The sequence below is a fragment of the Coturnix japonica genome, chromosome 4 (genome assembly GCF_054131305.1).
Source record: "Coturnix japonica strain WE chromosome 4, WE-NBRP24, whole genome shotgun sequence".
Taxonomy (NCBI): domain Eukaryota; kingdom Metazoa; phylum Chordata; class Aves; order Galliformes; family Phasianidae; genus Coturnix; species Coturnix japonica.
In genome coordinates this window covers 23,298,731-23,312,329 of record NC_140666.1, presented here as the reverse complement: position 1 = coordinate 23,312,329, position 13,599 = coordinate 23,298,731, and the positions used below count along the sequence as shown (strand labels likewise).

Below are 13,599 nucleotides of genomic sequence, written 5' to 3'. Positions count from 1 at the left end.
AATGTACAGTGCAGCTTCAATGCAGCGTGTTGCTGCACTGATCTCAGATGTTGTTTCTAAATGAGTTTGAGCAAGTGTGTTAGAAACACAGTGCCCTCTTGGCCTGGCCTCCCAGCACACCCTGAGATCCGGGTCCACTGACAAGGTAGCTATCAGGAACCACAGGTGAGGTGTTGCTCTGTCCGACATCCTGCACTGACAGTCTTATGCTGCACAGTCAGCCGTCTTCCCAGCACATCTCATCTCAGAAGCATTTAGCACCTCTGGAGTGCATGGGGGTTTGGCTCTCAATGGAAATTGGGCAGTGAGCACCAGGCACAGTGTTCCTCAGTTTTGGTGTGTGCAGCCAGCACCAAGTTTCTTGGAAAGCATCACACTAGTGAAGGAATTCTTCCATTCTACAGGCATGAGCAACCAGTAACATGTACCAGCAGGAGCCTGCCTCCTATCTCTTCCTACGTCTAGTGCTTGTCTTTGAAGATAGAGAAACTCATCTTTAGGGCTTTAAGCAGATTTTCACCCCACCTTTTGGATTACAGAGGTGGAACATCTTATCACTTCTCTTTCTCTGCACGGAGGGATTTTTCCATTTAGTATTTTTCTCCCTCCCCTTAAGAGCCTTGAGATATGCAGCCCCCTGGGGTCAGCTTTGAGCAGAGTGGGCAGCGCTCCGTGCTACATGTCCTCCCTAAATCCGTCCTCCCACACTGGTAGGCAGAGACAGAACAAGCCTCAGAGGAATCCATGACATTTCTCTCCCAGCTTAAATGCAGTGAGGATGATGTTTGAAACGCCATTAGTCATGAGTGATTAGCAAAGCTCAGTTGTTGAGGTTCTTAACTGCCCCCCCTCCAGCTCCACACAGGGAAGGGCATGTTTGCCGTTCTGTTGTGTTATTTTTAATCTAGTTCAATTTTTATGGGTTCTGCTTATCTGCAGCCATAATAAGAAGAGAGATTCACAACCGTGCTGCTGTTATTAATGATCTGTGGGGGCGCTTAGAGCTCTTCACAATCTCTCCATTTCTAATATTATATATCTAGATAAATAGGAAGTGAGTGCTCTTATTTCAACTTCTCTGGTGTAACTAATAGTTGGGAACGAGGCTCAGGTGCTGCACTGTTGCTGGGCTGCTTTCATTGCCATACTTGTTCCCGGAGATCTTATGTCTGAACCCATGCTGGCTCCCTTTGATGAAAACAATTGCTGTTCTATTCATTGAAGACCAGAGGATGTTTATTTGTTGGTGTTCCCAATATGTTGAATGCCTACCTAAAATGGTGGGAAAGCAGGAAGACTGAAGTGTATTAGAAAAATAGGTGTTTATATTTCTGCTAATATTAGTGTAATTTAAAATCATTTACAAAGAAATGAATGCTTTGTGATACAAATGAGGACATGGTAGCAATCAGGTGTTTAAAAACTGATTTGTCAGTGCTAAACAGAGCATCAGCTCCATAATCCCACAGACCCCACAGGAGCATCCAGCATGAACCCAGATGCTCATGAAGGAGATGCAGACTTTATTGCACGCTGCATCAGCACTTAGGAAGAACTCCACCGTGTCTCCTTTGGCAATTAATGTATTACTTTGGGAGAATTAAATTTCTCTGATTCCAGGAAAATGCTACAGCGAATAATGGCACCTATGGCTCTCCTGCCTGACAAGCTGTCCCACAGCTGATGGCCTGGCACGGGAGGTGGGGCTGCTGCCTCCCACCCCAGCTTCATTTCTCAAGCAATCATTGCTAGGGGTTCTGCAGAGGTCCTCATTCACTTAGCTTACTCTAATAAGGATTAATTTGTAATTACCTCATTAGTTCAACTTGAAATACAGTAGCCATGGTCAAAGTGCCTAGTCTTCTAGCCAGCAGTGGACAGTGACTGCATTTAAAATGGATGTTCTGTGTGTATCTTACACCGACCGCAGACATTTAATGCTTAACAGCAGTTCAGTAAGCAGTAGCTAGAAGACAAATATGTGTTTGGGGAGAATTCATCAGCAAGCAAGCTGCAGAATCATCCAGTCCCTTCCCTACACTATACCCTTGTTCCCTCGGGTCTCTCTATTACTTCAGTTATTAACTCATTCATCTGCAAACACCCAGCATCCAAAAGCAACTGGCACTTCTAGTTTCTAGATGCATGCCATGATAACGTAGATTTTTGCAGCAGGCAACCACAGATTGGGTGAGGGTTTTCTCCTCAAGGAAAGCAGTCACTCAAGGGGAAGGGCAATGTCCTGGTACGCATGAATGTCTAAAGGAGCTGAGGAGGGCTATAGCAAAGTACACCATGGGCCATGGTTTCCAAATGGCTTCCTCATATGTGTGGATGTGGCTTATTTGATTATTCCAAGCCATGAGTCTGTACACATCCCTCATAGCTGCACATGCAGGTGCAGACGGTTAGGAGGCCTTCCTGAGGGACTAGAGGAAGAAGCCTGGAGACTGTGTGTGTGCTCATGTGGAATGCAGGCAAGCCCAGCAGTGCTGCCATTGGCCTCTGCTGTGCAGCACCCATGGGTGCCTTGGGAACCAGGGTTGAGGCACCTGCTGGCAGAGAAGCAGAGATTGCCTTTATGAAAGGCTTCACCATTTCTGCTTATTAAACTTCAAATTAAATTAAATTAAATTAAATTAAAACCTGCCACCACAAAGAAACCTAAACAGAACAATAAAACTTAACAACTTAGTAAATCAGGAAATCAGATCCTGGTGAAAGTCAAGTATATTGACATCAGGTTTACATAAAGCTGTATTAAATTATTTTATGGCAGAGATTTTAATCACTTCTTATTAACATTTACTACTAACTTGTATTCAAACTTCTACTTAATTAGGATTTATTTTTCTGTCAGAAGGACACACACACTCAGTAGTTGGAAACAAAAGTCTGTTTTAAAAAGCTACCCAGTGATTTAGTAACTGGTAAGTTAAGCTTCCCCTAAGAATCACTTTTTCCTTGTGAAATTCTTAATTGTCAGTGAAAGGCCTTATTTAGGAGAATCAACATCATAAATAATTAGAGACTGTTAAAAATTAGCCAGAAGATTACGAATAATGTATGTGGACTCTTGCAGTAAAACATCTTAAAATGCAGAATTTTTCCTTTTTTTTTTTTTTCTTTTTTTCTTTTCTTTTTTCTTCCTTTTTTTTTTTTTTTTTTTTAATCATTCTAGTCTCCTCCATTGCAGTTTCTGACACCTGCTTGAGTACTTTGCTGAATCAAGACTAGGTTGTCTAAACAGCGTGACTTGAATCTGGTACAGAAATACAGACACAATTATACGTATATTGCAATTCCATTATGGAATACTATTTTTAATCAAGTAACAAAGTAATTTTTAGTGATTGATTTATTTTCACTTTACATTTTTACCTTCCCTTGGAACTGGGGAAAAACATAAGGATTGAAATGAAAGGGTGTTGGTTCCAGACATTATCTCATTGCAAATTGCCCAGGTGAATGACAATGCAATGGGATGAGATTGTGCTTCCGTATGATTCATCCTCAGAACAAGGTCTATATTGCAGATCTGTAGAGTTGAGATTCTGTGTAACAGAATGACATAGATAATATAGAAAAATACCACTTTGCTTTTTCCCCAGATAATCTAGGCTATTTACTTCTCAGAGATTCACATACAGAGATCTGTATTACTGCTCTTACTGACCACAGAAGGGACAGACTGCCTGGTTCCTATCATCCCACTATCCTTCCATCATCTATCCTTTATTGTAGTGGAGCTTCAGAGGAATATATAAATTATAGTGCCCAAATCCAGCTGAAATTCCATGACTAATTACTTACTTTAGGTGCAAGAAGAAAAAGGACAGGCTCTCACAATGACCCAAGAACTATTTTTAACTCCTTTTCTTGGAATTAAAAATGTATTAATATCAAACAACTTTTTCCTAAATAAAAAGATTAAAAAGCCATCAAACAATCCACACAAATTTGAAATCCTTAACATAATGGTTTATTTTTGGTTGTGGTTTTTTTTTCCTATGATTTATGTATGTTTTAATATGTTAAACACTGTTCATGAATTCACTGGACTAAAAATTCCATTTTATATGTGAAATATAGACACTGTACGTTATCCTGAAAAGTACAACTTCAATTGCAGTTTCATTGTCCACTTGAAATAGAGTTTATTCATCCATTTTAAATGAACAGAAACATAAATACACATTGGTATCTATCTCTTTCTCTCTTGAGACCCTTGTGCAGATTTTATTCTAATTTTTCTTGTTAATAATTTTCTGTCAATATTACATATTCCTTAATGAAATTCGGTGATTGCCAAATAAGTTGAAAAGAAAATGTTTCCTACTCAGTATTGTAATTCATTGTCTGATTCATTAACCTGAACTTCTAGATTGTGATTGTCTTGCAACTGTTTTGTAGCTAACTTGGCCTTGTTTTCCCTTTTCAGAGAGCAGATATAGCTGTTGCCCCCCTCACCATAACACTGGTGCGAGAAGAAGTCATAGACTTTTCCAAACCTTTTATGAGCCTGGGAATCTCCATCATGATCAAGAAGCCTCAGAAATCTAAACCGGGCGTATTCTCTTTCCTGGATCCTTTGGCTTATGAAATTTGGATGTGTATAGTCTTTGCTTACATTGGCGTCAGCGTAGTTCTTTTCCTAGTCAGCAGATTCAGCCCTTATGAATGGCACTTGGAAGACGGCAGTGAAGAACCACGTGACCCTCAGAATCCTCCTGATCCTCCCAATGAGTTTGGAATATTTAACAGCCTTTGGTTTTCCCTGGGTGCCTTTATGCAGCAAGGATGCGATATTTCTCCAAGGTTTGTTTCATATCACTCCATCACCTTTTTGCATTTTATGGTCATTTTCTGATGCCATGGTGCATATATGTTCCATTTTCAAATTTAGTTTTAATTCTAAATCATTTGTTTTGACATTTCGTTCAATGCTAAGCATCATCATCGAGCCACTATGTTCGCTAGCAGTCACCTCCAGTGTGAGTGGCATTGCCTTATATTGCTGTTTATGCATTTCTGCCAAACTTATATACACCATGTTAAGGCTGTAAAATGCATAGGGTTTTCTGTTTTCAGCAATGCTTGGAGGGCTACCGTGTTTTTGCTGCATATCTCATTTTACGGTCATCTCCTTGATGCATAAAACATATTATGCTTTGCAAAATAAGAATAATTTATTTTCTAAAAAGTCACATGCAACAGCACTTTAAAACACCTCCACTGCCATGGCTTCTGCTGGATTTTTTTGCTGTTTTTGCTTTCTTTTGCACCTTATTTCTCTAGTTTTGTTCTTCTTGACCCATCCTTTCATTTATTACTTATTTGCTTACAACCGTGTTTCATACGTTCAGATCTGCATGTGCACCTGTCTGTCAGCTATTGCATTCTGTCCTGTGTGTGTCGTCATTAAATCTGGTCTAATCCATCGTCCCTGCGCTCATAGTCAATATAGTCCAATAAGCATTGCCAGTTTCCATACTTTTTATTCATGAAGACAGTCTTTCTGAATAAGGCTTTGGTAAAGTATGTTTGATATTAGTTCCGGTTTAACAGAGTGCTGCTAACTATTGTGTAATTGTATTTCTTTTTCAAAAAAGCACTTTGAAAGCCACCAGAGAATAGCAAAGGTCTCTCTAATAGAACAATGCAAGCCCCAGCTGTCTTCTGAATAGTATATGTGTTATGCTTCTACACGTACTCTGCTAAAATACTTTGGTGACATGCCTTTGATAAGCAGTCGGATTACCTACGTGTAGTTTCATAGTGATGGAACATTGATTCTGTTTTGTATGAAAATAATTTTAAATCCAGTTTATAGCTATTTTAATTACTAAGACATCCATGTAGTACAAACAGGGTGCAGGATAACAGGATAAGCAGGATATGAAAGTTGCTAGGCAAATCAAGAGAGACGGGTATTTTGACTGAGTGCTTGTCTTCGAAATGCACATTGGTAATTTCCACATCTGTGCTCAAAAGTTACCAGGCTTTCCTGAGCTAATTAGTGGAAGACTTCTTGAATGGTCTCCCTGCCACAAGTGACAGATAGAAGGAAGTTTCAGGGAGAGGACTGAGATTTTTGGTTAGATGATTCTTTAAGGTCATGGTTATTGCACATTTAGATCTCCTGATTGCAGCAAAATCCAGGATTTTCAGAGACACTGGCACGTGCCTCTCAGTATTTGATGCAAGTCATTCATGTGTTTCAAAAGCTTTGAAGCAGCAGTTAGATGCCATTTGTAGTTGGCAGATGTGTATATATCCTACATAAGGCACGCACGTGGCTTTTTTGCCTGGACAGAACCCTGCTCTGCTGTTCACAGTTCCCAGTGTTTCAGTGTGCTGCCTTGCTGTAGCTGTCAGCCTTCTCCTTGTGTTTATACACTGTGTTTCTGCTTTAACCCTAAACTCTATAATGAAACCTTGACTTTCTTTCTGCAGTTAAAGGTGATGAGTAGTGCTAGCATTTAAATTGCTGTTGACCATGTGTGTGCCCAATATAAAAGACCGGGAAATAAGCACTGGGACATCACATGGAAAGCTGCAGGCAATGCACTGTTTCCGCTAGGTCTGTTTATTGACAGCAAATTGAAGTCCATAGGATTTTTGTTAAGCTCTCATGTGACTCTTTGACATGTTCGGCCATTTACTTTATATAACAAGTGGAACATACTCCATTTTTTTTCAATACTAACATGATAAATGCCTTGGAAATACCTACCAGGAAAAGAGTTAGCAGTAAACCCGTTTATTTTATCTGTCCATCAGAAGCTCTTAACTCAGTACCAGTACATGGTCCTCATTAGAAGACATTGTCTGGCTATTTTGTTATCTTTCATGATAACGGATTCCAGGCAATTATGTGCACTGTCACTGGGAAAGAAAGAAAAAAGAAAAAGAAAAAAAAGAAAAAAAAAAAAAGATTGAATACCTTGGTTTCAGTTCCAGAAACACCATTCCTTTGACTGATATGTTGATTTAGGTTTACTTAATGTCAAATTTCTTCTCCATCAAAGAAACTATTCCCAAGTATTCCATTCTGAATCCGGATCTTTGTAAGGTTATGCCATTCACAGTACATTGACTATATGAATGTTTCATAGTATTTTATTGCCATTAAAAGGGGCTTCATTCTTCCATTGTGAGTTTTGTCTGAATAAATTTCTTATTCAAGAGCATACAGCACTTGTAGAGAGATGCCGACAAGCAGTCTGGAGAGATCACTTTTGTACTTGCTGATAAAGGCTCTTTCAGCTGCCTTTGTGTGGAACAGCTGTGACATCTAATGACTAGTTAGATCTGTCCTCGGTGAGTATGCTGTGTGGATATTCCAGAGGATATATCCCTGTACTCTCCTCTCTGTATTTAATAGGAGTCATCTCAGCTGAGTCAGAAGGCAGCCAAAAGATAGTGGTTAGCTCATCCTGCGATGGAACCAGCATTTGTTCCAGTGGTTTTGTTCTGCTATCAAAGGCTGCTGTGTTTTCTGCTTAGTGAGCTAAAGTATTGAAAATTCACTTTTGATGGCTCAAAAGCAGATTATTAAATTTGCTTTAATGTAAAATGTGTACAGCAAATGGAACCAAGAGAAAACAGTCGAATTTGTAACACTGTTCAGAGCAAAATTATCTTTGAAATCTGTATGAGACCATATATTTTCATTTTGCTCTTTATTCACACAGAACAAAGAGGCTAGATTAATTAACTGCTGTTAGGAAAAGACAGGGGGGTTTCATTAAAAATTATCGCAAGAAGTTGGTCATTTAAGAGGGTATATTTCTAGATCCCTATTTTTGTAACAGAAGGCTCAAGAGACTCCTATTAAAGACCATGGGAATGACTTAGTGGGAGTTTTGGAACAGCAGTGAGAGCTGAGTGACCAGGTGCTTCTGAAACTCCCCCTGCCAGTTCCTATGATGAGAGAACAGAGCATCTCAAGGCAGAGCTTTAGATGCTGGTATTTACTGTGTTGTGTCTCAGGCGGGTGCTTTCTGGCCAAGTGGGGCCAGCAGGGAAGGCAGAGTGTTTGCTGGGCTGGTGAGCAGAGCACTGAGCTGCTAGTGTACAGGGTACCAGAGGGTGTGTGCTTAGAATGAAAAGGGGGATTCAGCCAGTAGATTTTGCACTGAGGTTGTTCAAAGCTTTTTGTCAATATAACACCCATCTTGTATCGATCATAAGAGTCCAATTAAAAATTAAGTAGTGTGAAAAGCTTTTTTCTGTTTCTTATAGGAAATCAAGGATGTTTTCTGGCCATGAGTAGAAACAGAATTCAAGCTATTTTGATAAATAAATGAGATTCAGTTTGAATGTATTTTTCTCTTGGAAACTGAATGTGAATTTGAATGTTTGTTTTCTTTCTTTTCTTGTTACTAATTTGCTCTCATTTGACTCCATGCTTCCTTTTAAATTTCCTCTCAAGGTATGCACTCTTCCTGTTTACTTCCATCTGGCCTTGTTTTGGTAATTGTGTCATAAGTCTGTTATATCGAGGCTTTGTTACTCCTCTCATTTGTTAACAGTCTAATTCACTTTAAAATGATGTCATGCAACGTATTGATTTATTGAAGTAATTTGGAAAATGGCACTTTGGGATAAAACATTAGCTGCTTGTTTTTAAATTACAACACTGCGCACTGGTACGCCTTCATCAGAAAAAGTGGTGCTGGTATTAAAAGCTGTGATTGATTTTTCTGTAATTGTTATCTGAGTAACAGAGAAACATTTCTATGGTTCACAGTACAAAACAAATAAGTTTTTCTCTTATTGCCAGCCTGGTGGTTATGTACTAACCCTTTTTTCTCCCTCATCCCTCCACACCAGCCCCTGCAGTGGGTATAAGGAGTCTTCGTATCAGCAGATGGACTGGGGGGAAATGGGGTGCTTTCGGAAAAGGAGGCTGCCAGGCCATGTTTAACTATGCTCTTGTTCTTTGGGTCTTTGTCTGTCTGTCTGTTGTTCCTTCAGAGTCAGCTTTGTAGTTTGTTTTGTTTTTCTTTTGCTGCATCCTGTGCTTGACACCAATTACAGCAGTGGTTGCCCAAGGCACTTTGTAGCAGCATCTGTTCTGTCTTCCTTTTCATGCTCATTGGAAGTCTGTGGGAGAAAGAGCTCTGTAGTGACATCCAGTTTTCTTTCAAGTGACCTCAGCACTTCCGGGAAATGCCCAGGTCCTCCCCTAGCAAGATTGCTCTCTTGCATGTAGGACCTTGGGGAGGTGTCTTCTTTGAGATACCCAGCCATGCCCTCCTGCCCTGCCTCTCCGCTGTTCTCTGTATTTTGTCCTGTATCTGTCTGCTTGCTTTCTTATGCAGGTTGCAACACCTTGGGGGCAAGATATTTTTTCCTTCATCTGTGTTATAATGCACTGTATGAACATGTAGCTCTGCACAGACATTTTGTTGTTACAGCAGTGTGGGACTGCAGGTACAGTGGTTTTGAAAACGCTTCCCTTCCTGCACATCTTCACACCAGCAATGCATCTGTGCTTCAAGCAGAAGGGGCAGTTCCTGATGCAAGTATGACATTTCCTAAGGGAAACCACAGGGAGGACGCACGCACATGTGTTTTTTTTTAACTGATAGTTCCATTGAATTTGTCTAAACATCCTGTCAAGTCTTTTCTTCATCTTCCTCTTTCAATACCTACTGTAAAGCAGGAGGGCCACAGGAACCTGGAGATGCCAGATGAACCTGGCCTTGCTGTGTGCAAGTGAACACTTCATCTCCTTAGTCTGGCTCCAAAACTGTCAACCTTGCTACAAGGAGGAAAAATTCTTTTTCATCTTGAAGCTGGAAATTATATAGTGAAAGAGTGAGCAAAAGAGGGATGAATTTCACCTGGTAAAGCCACCTGAAAGCAATATACTGTGTTCTAGTTGGGCGTCTCAGGCCCTCTGTGCCCATGGGAAACAGATGGGCACCTTCAGATCTATCCCACACTATAGCAAGTGAGATAAATCTCATTCCGAGGGTGTCTGTCTCCTCTCTGTCTCTGTCTTGGCTTCAAAGGGAGCCTTACTCAATGAGATCAGCAGGCACCGTTGTGTGGATGACTAAAATTAAGTTCTAGCTTATATGCGGTTTGTTGTGTAGGGTATCTAGTTTTATGAAACAGCAAAAGCAAGCCCCTAGCTGGTAAGGGAGCTGGCCAGAAAGTGCCTTTACCACCTCTAAAATCCCAGAAGATGCTCTCTTGTTACATTCAATGAATGCAGAGTGAGGTAGATTGCTTATCTTACTGCATTATTCTGGCTTTGTATTTCTGGAATTACCTTTGCAGTCTTTCAGTGGTCTTGTGTTAATTAGCACTGCCCCAGCTTGGAACCTGAAAGCTTTTCATCCTCTCAGGAGCCCTTGGGACAGACAGGGAAGCCTCATGTGCTTGGCAGAGATCCATCAGGCATGGTCCTGCCCTGAGGAAGTACACGCAGGCTAGAGCAGAGGCCGTTTCTCATAGCATTCTCACCTCAGAAGTTATTACTTCCTGATGGACAAAGAGGTGATGCTTCACTCCTTAGGCTTCCTTAAACCTCGTGACCACCTAAACCCTGCACATTGGTATGGACCTGCCACAGGCAAGCAGAGCAGGCTGTAGCCCATAGGTCTAGCCCAAACCTAGAAGAAGGGGGCAGAGAACTACTTTCTTTCACCTTGTAGTTTGCTTCTCCACATTCCTCTAAACTATCCCAGACTGCGCTCTCTATGTTTATTGTGTTGGTAATATTTTTCTTTGGTGTGTTCTTTTAATGTTGGATGGATTCTTTTCTTTTTTTCATTAGTTTGGGTTTTTTGTTTGTTTGTTTTTGTTTCTTATTAATTTAATGGACTTTTTTCATGGTTCAGGCGATGTCAGGCTCTGGCCAACACTGGGCAGTTTACCAGCTCACCTCCCTCGAGTGGGCAGGGTGGGGGCCCAGCACCAGACTTTTTCTTTTTTCCTGTCTCCATCTGTTGGTAGGACAACTTGTACCCACTGTCTGGGGGTGGCATTGAGGGGCTGGAAGGAAACAAATAAACAGGTAAGAGTTTTCTCCTTTTCTATTTCTTCCCTTCTCACTAATTGAGAACTGCAGCACCCAGATTCTGTGGATTTAATATATTTGGGATTGAATCTTCTGCCTTTGATATTGGTAAAGAATTAAGGGGAAACATAAGAAATAGCTTTGTCAGCTCCTGAAGCATTTCCTGGTCAATATGTTGTGTTTGAAAAATGTACACAGCAGTGAATTCCCCATTCATTTGGATGCTTACTCACATCTTCTTGCACTTCACCACATCTTACATGTTAAGAGTCAATACAGTAAAAGGTATTTTCTTCCTCAAAGCTGGTCAGTCTCCAAAGAGCCAGCAATGCTGGTGGGTCACAGCGGGTGAATCCAGCCAGAGGGAAACGCTGGCCAAGCAGAGAAGATGAAAGTCTTCTGGCAAAAGTCTGAGGAAGGCAGGAGTGCTCACTCCTCCCCAGTACTCCAGATGGGGTGGGCTTGGAGGAACCTGTTTGTCCTTGTTTTCACTAAAAGGCTGAGGAGCATGTAGCTAGGTAAGAGCAGGTACGTGCCCATTTGCCCTCCCAAGGAAGGCTTCAGGAGCTGGCTCTCAGAGTGTCTCTTCACAGATGCCTGGAAGATCAGGACAACAGAATTGTGCATGTGAATTTCTGTTCTACATCAAAAACAAATGAATAAATCAAGGGATATGTTTGAAGAAATTTGATGATCTGTGTTTTTCCATAGATCTCTCTCAGGGCGAATTGTTGGAGGAGTCTGGTGGTTCTTCACTCTCATCATTATCTCTTCCTACACTGCTAATCTTGCTGCCTTCCTTACGGTGGAAAGGATGGTGTCTCCCATAGAGAGCGCAGAGGATCTGGCTAAACAAACCGAGATAGCCTATGGCACTTTGGATTCAGGCTCAACCAAAGAATTCTTTAGAGTAAGTTGCATGCTTTAAAGCAGTTCCTCTTGTATCTCCATTAGAGATTTTCTAAGCTGTACATGCCTGATACACGGTGCCCCAGTATTCAGTCATTTGTTTCTCCCTATCTGTAATAGCTGTTCTGATGAAGGCTGCTTTGTGCAATCAGGGCAATCCTGAGTGCGATATCAAAAATCATTTTATCAAAAACTGGTAGTTTTGCTCAACCTGAAACATCTCAAGATGGAAAACCTGAGCTCTGCTTTTGCAGGAAACCAGATTTTAACACCAGTTGCTGAGCCTCAGTGTGATGAGCAGTAATGCAGTTGTGCACAATATTTAGCAAAGATAACTTGGAGAAGTGACTGTCTTGACCTACTTGTTCTGTTTGCCCAGCTGGCAGCCATTAATGGCATCCAGCAGTGGTGTTTACTTACCAGAATAAGCAGGGGGTAGAAGCTTGTGTTGCCATTTCTGTGTGCACTGGTGGCTGTAGTTGCTGTGGCTTCCTCCTCATTGCTCATGTGTGTGACTGGGTCTGTATCAGCCAGGAGGGAGGGGAATTTTTGTAACCCAACACACAATCATGTGTTCACCTGGTTCACAGAAATGCTGCAGTTGCAGTATATGGGGAGGGGAGAGGGCAGGGAAAGATGTACATTTATTTGAAATCATCCTTTCTTTCTTCACTTGCCAAACCACAAGCTGAACTGCAGAGGGTGGTCATTAAATGTCTGAATATGACCTCAGACTGCTTTATTTTTCTTTTTTCTTTATTTTTTTTTCCCCTGTATCAGAAAATGTTATGACCTGAAAATCTCTTTCTTTCTGGCCTTTCCAAGGGTGAATGAAACACTCAGCCCTTGCAGGGAGCTCCTGGCTCTCTCTCAGCAGTGCCAATCAAATGCCATTCAGGGCAACAATTCTTTGTATAGGAAAGTGGTCAGTGCTGCAGGATTAATTACTGCCTATCACGCTTACTGGTCAGGTGCAAGTGGGAAAAGAGAGAAATAAAACCTTGCTGCTGTAGACTGTTTAAATACTGAAGATGCCTTGAATTTACTTAATATTTTGAATGTTTAGGCTTCATGCTCAAATGAAAATAGCAAGTAAACACTGGAAAAGCTGAGATGCTGTAAGATGAATAGCTCTATCGTGGATAAAAGACTGCACACACACATGCACAGGTGTATAAATCTGATGTAAAAAGCTAGCTGTGAATACATTACTTAGATGTAATGTCCCTATATACAGACAAATGCTTGCTAGTTCTTACTTAACAATGGTGGGGAATGTATTAACAACAGCTTCTTTTTGTATTTAAATGCTACAAGATTAACGCTCATCTTCCTAAAGGTGAAATCAGTGTGTAAAACTTTGTATTCTGTTTAATTGTCAGCCTGAGGTGCTATTACCTGTGTGGAAAAAAACAAGCTGAGTGGATCTGTCACTGTATGGGAAATTGGTAATCACAGCCTGAACCTCTGATTAATCAGCTGAGGCAAGTGTCAGCTCAGCTGTGGGAGCACAGGTGAGGGTAATTTAGCTGTGCTCCCGGAAGGGGTGGAGCTTGACTCCACCTTCTCTAGACTTCATTTAAGGGCTGACCACCACTAAGACAGCATCTCTCTTGGAGGCTGCTCCCTGGTGGAGGTATCTGTATTGGTGA

At 41.1% G+C, this 13,599-nt stretch overlaps 1 protein-coding gene across 5 annotated transcripts in view; it reads left to right on the top strand.

The window, feature by feature from the left end:
* GRIA3 (glutamate ionotropic receptor AMPA type subunit 3) overlaps positions 1 to 13,599 on the top strand; it is a 280,633-nt gene that overhangs the window by 238,979 nt on the left and 28,055 nt on the right. For all 5 annotated transcript variants that reach the window (XR_001554693.3, XM_015860743.3, XM_015860740.3 and 2 more), the window contains 2 exons: positions 4,442 to 4,818; positions 11,750 to 11,948. Coding sequence is in view for 4 of the 5 variants with exons in the window: in XM_015860743.3 (XP_015716229.1) it covers positions 4,442 to 4,818; positions 11,750 to 11,948 (576 nt within the window). In the remaining variant the exon portion in view is untranslated. The remainder of the gene's footprint in view (positions 1 to 4,441; positions 4,819 to 11,749; positions 11,949 to 13,599) is intronic.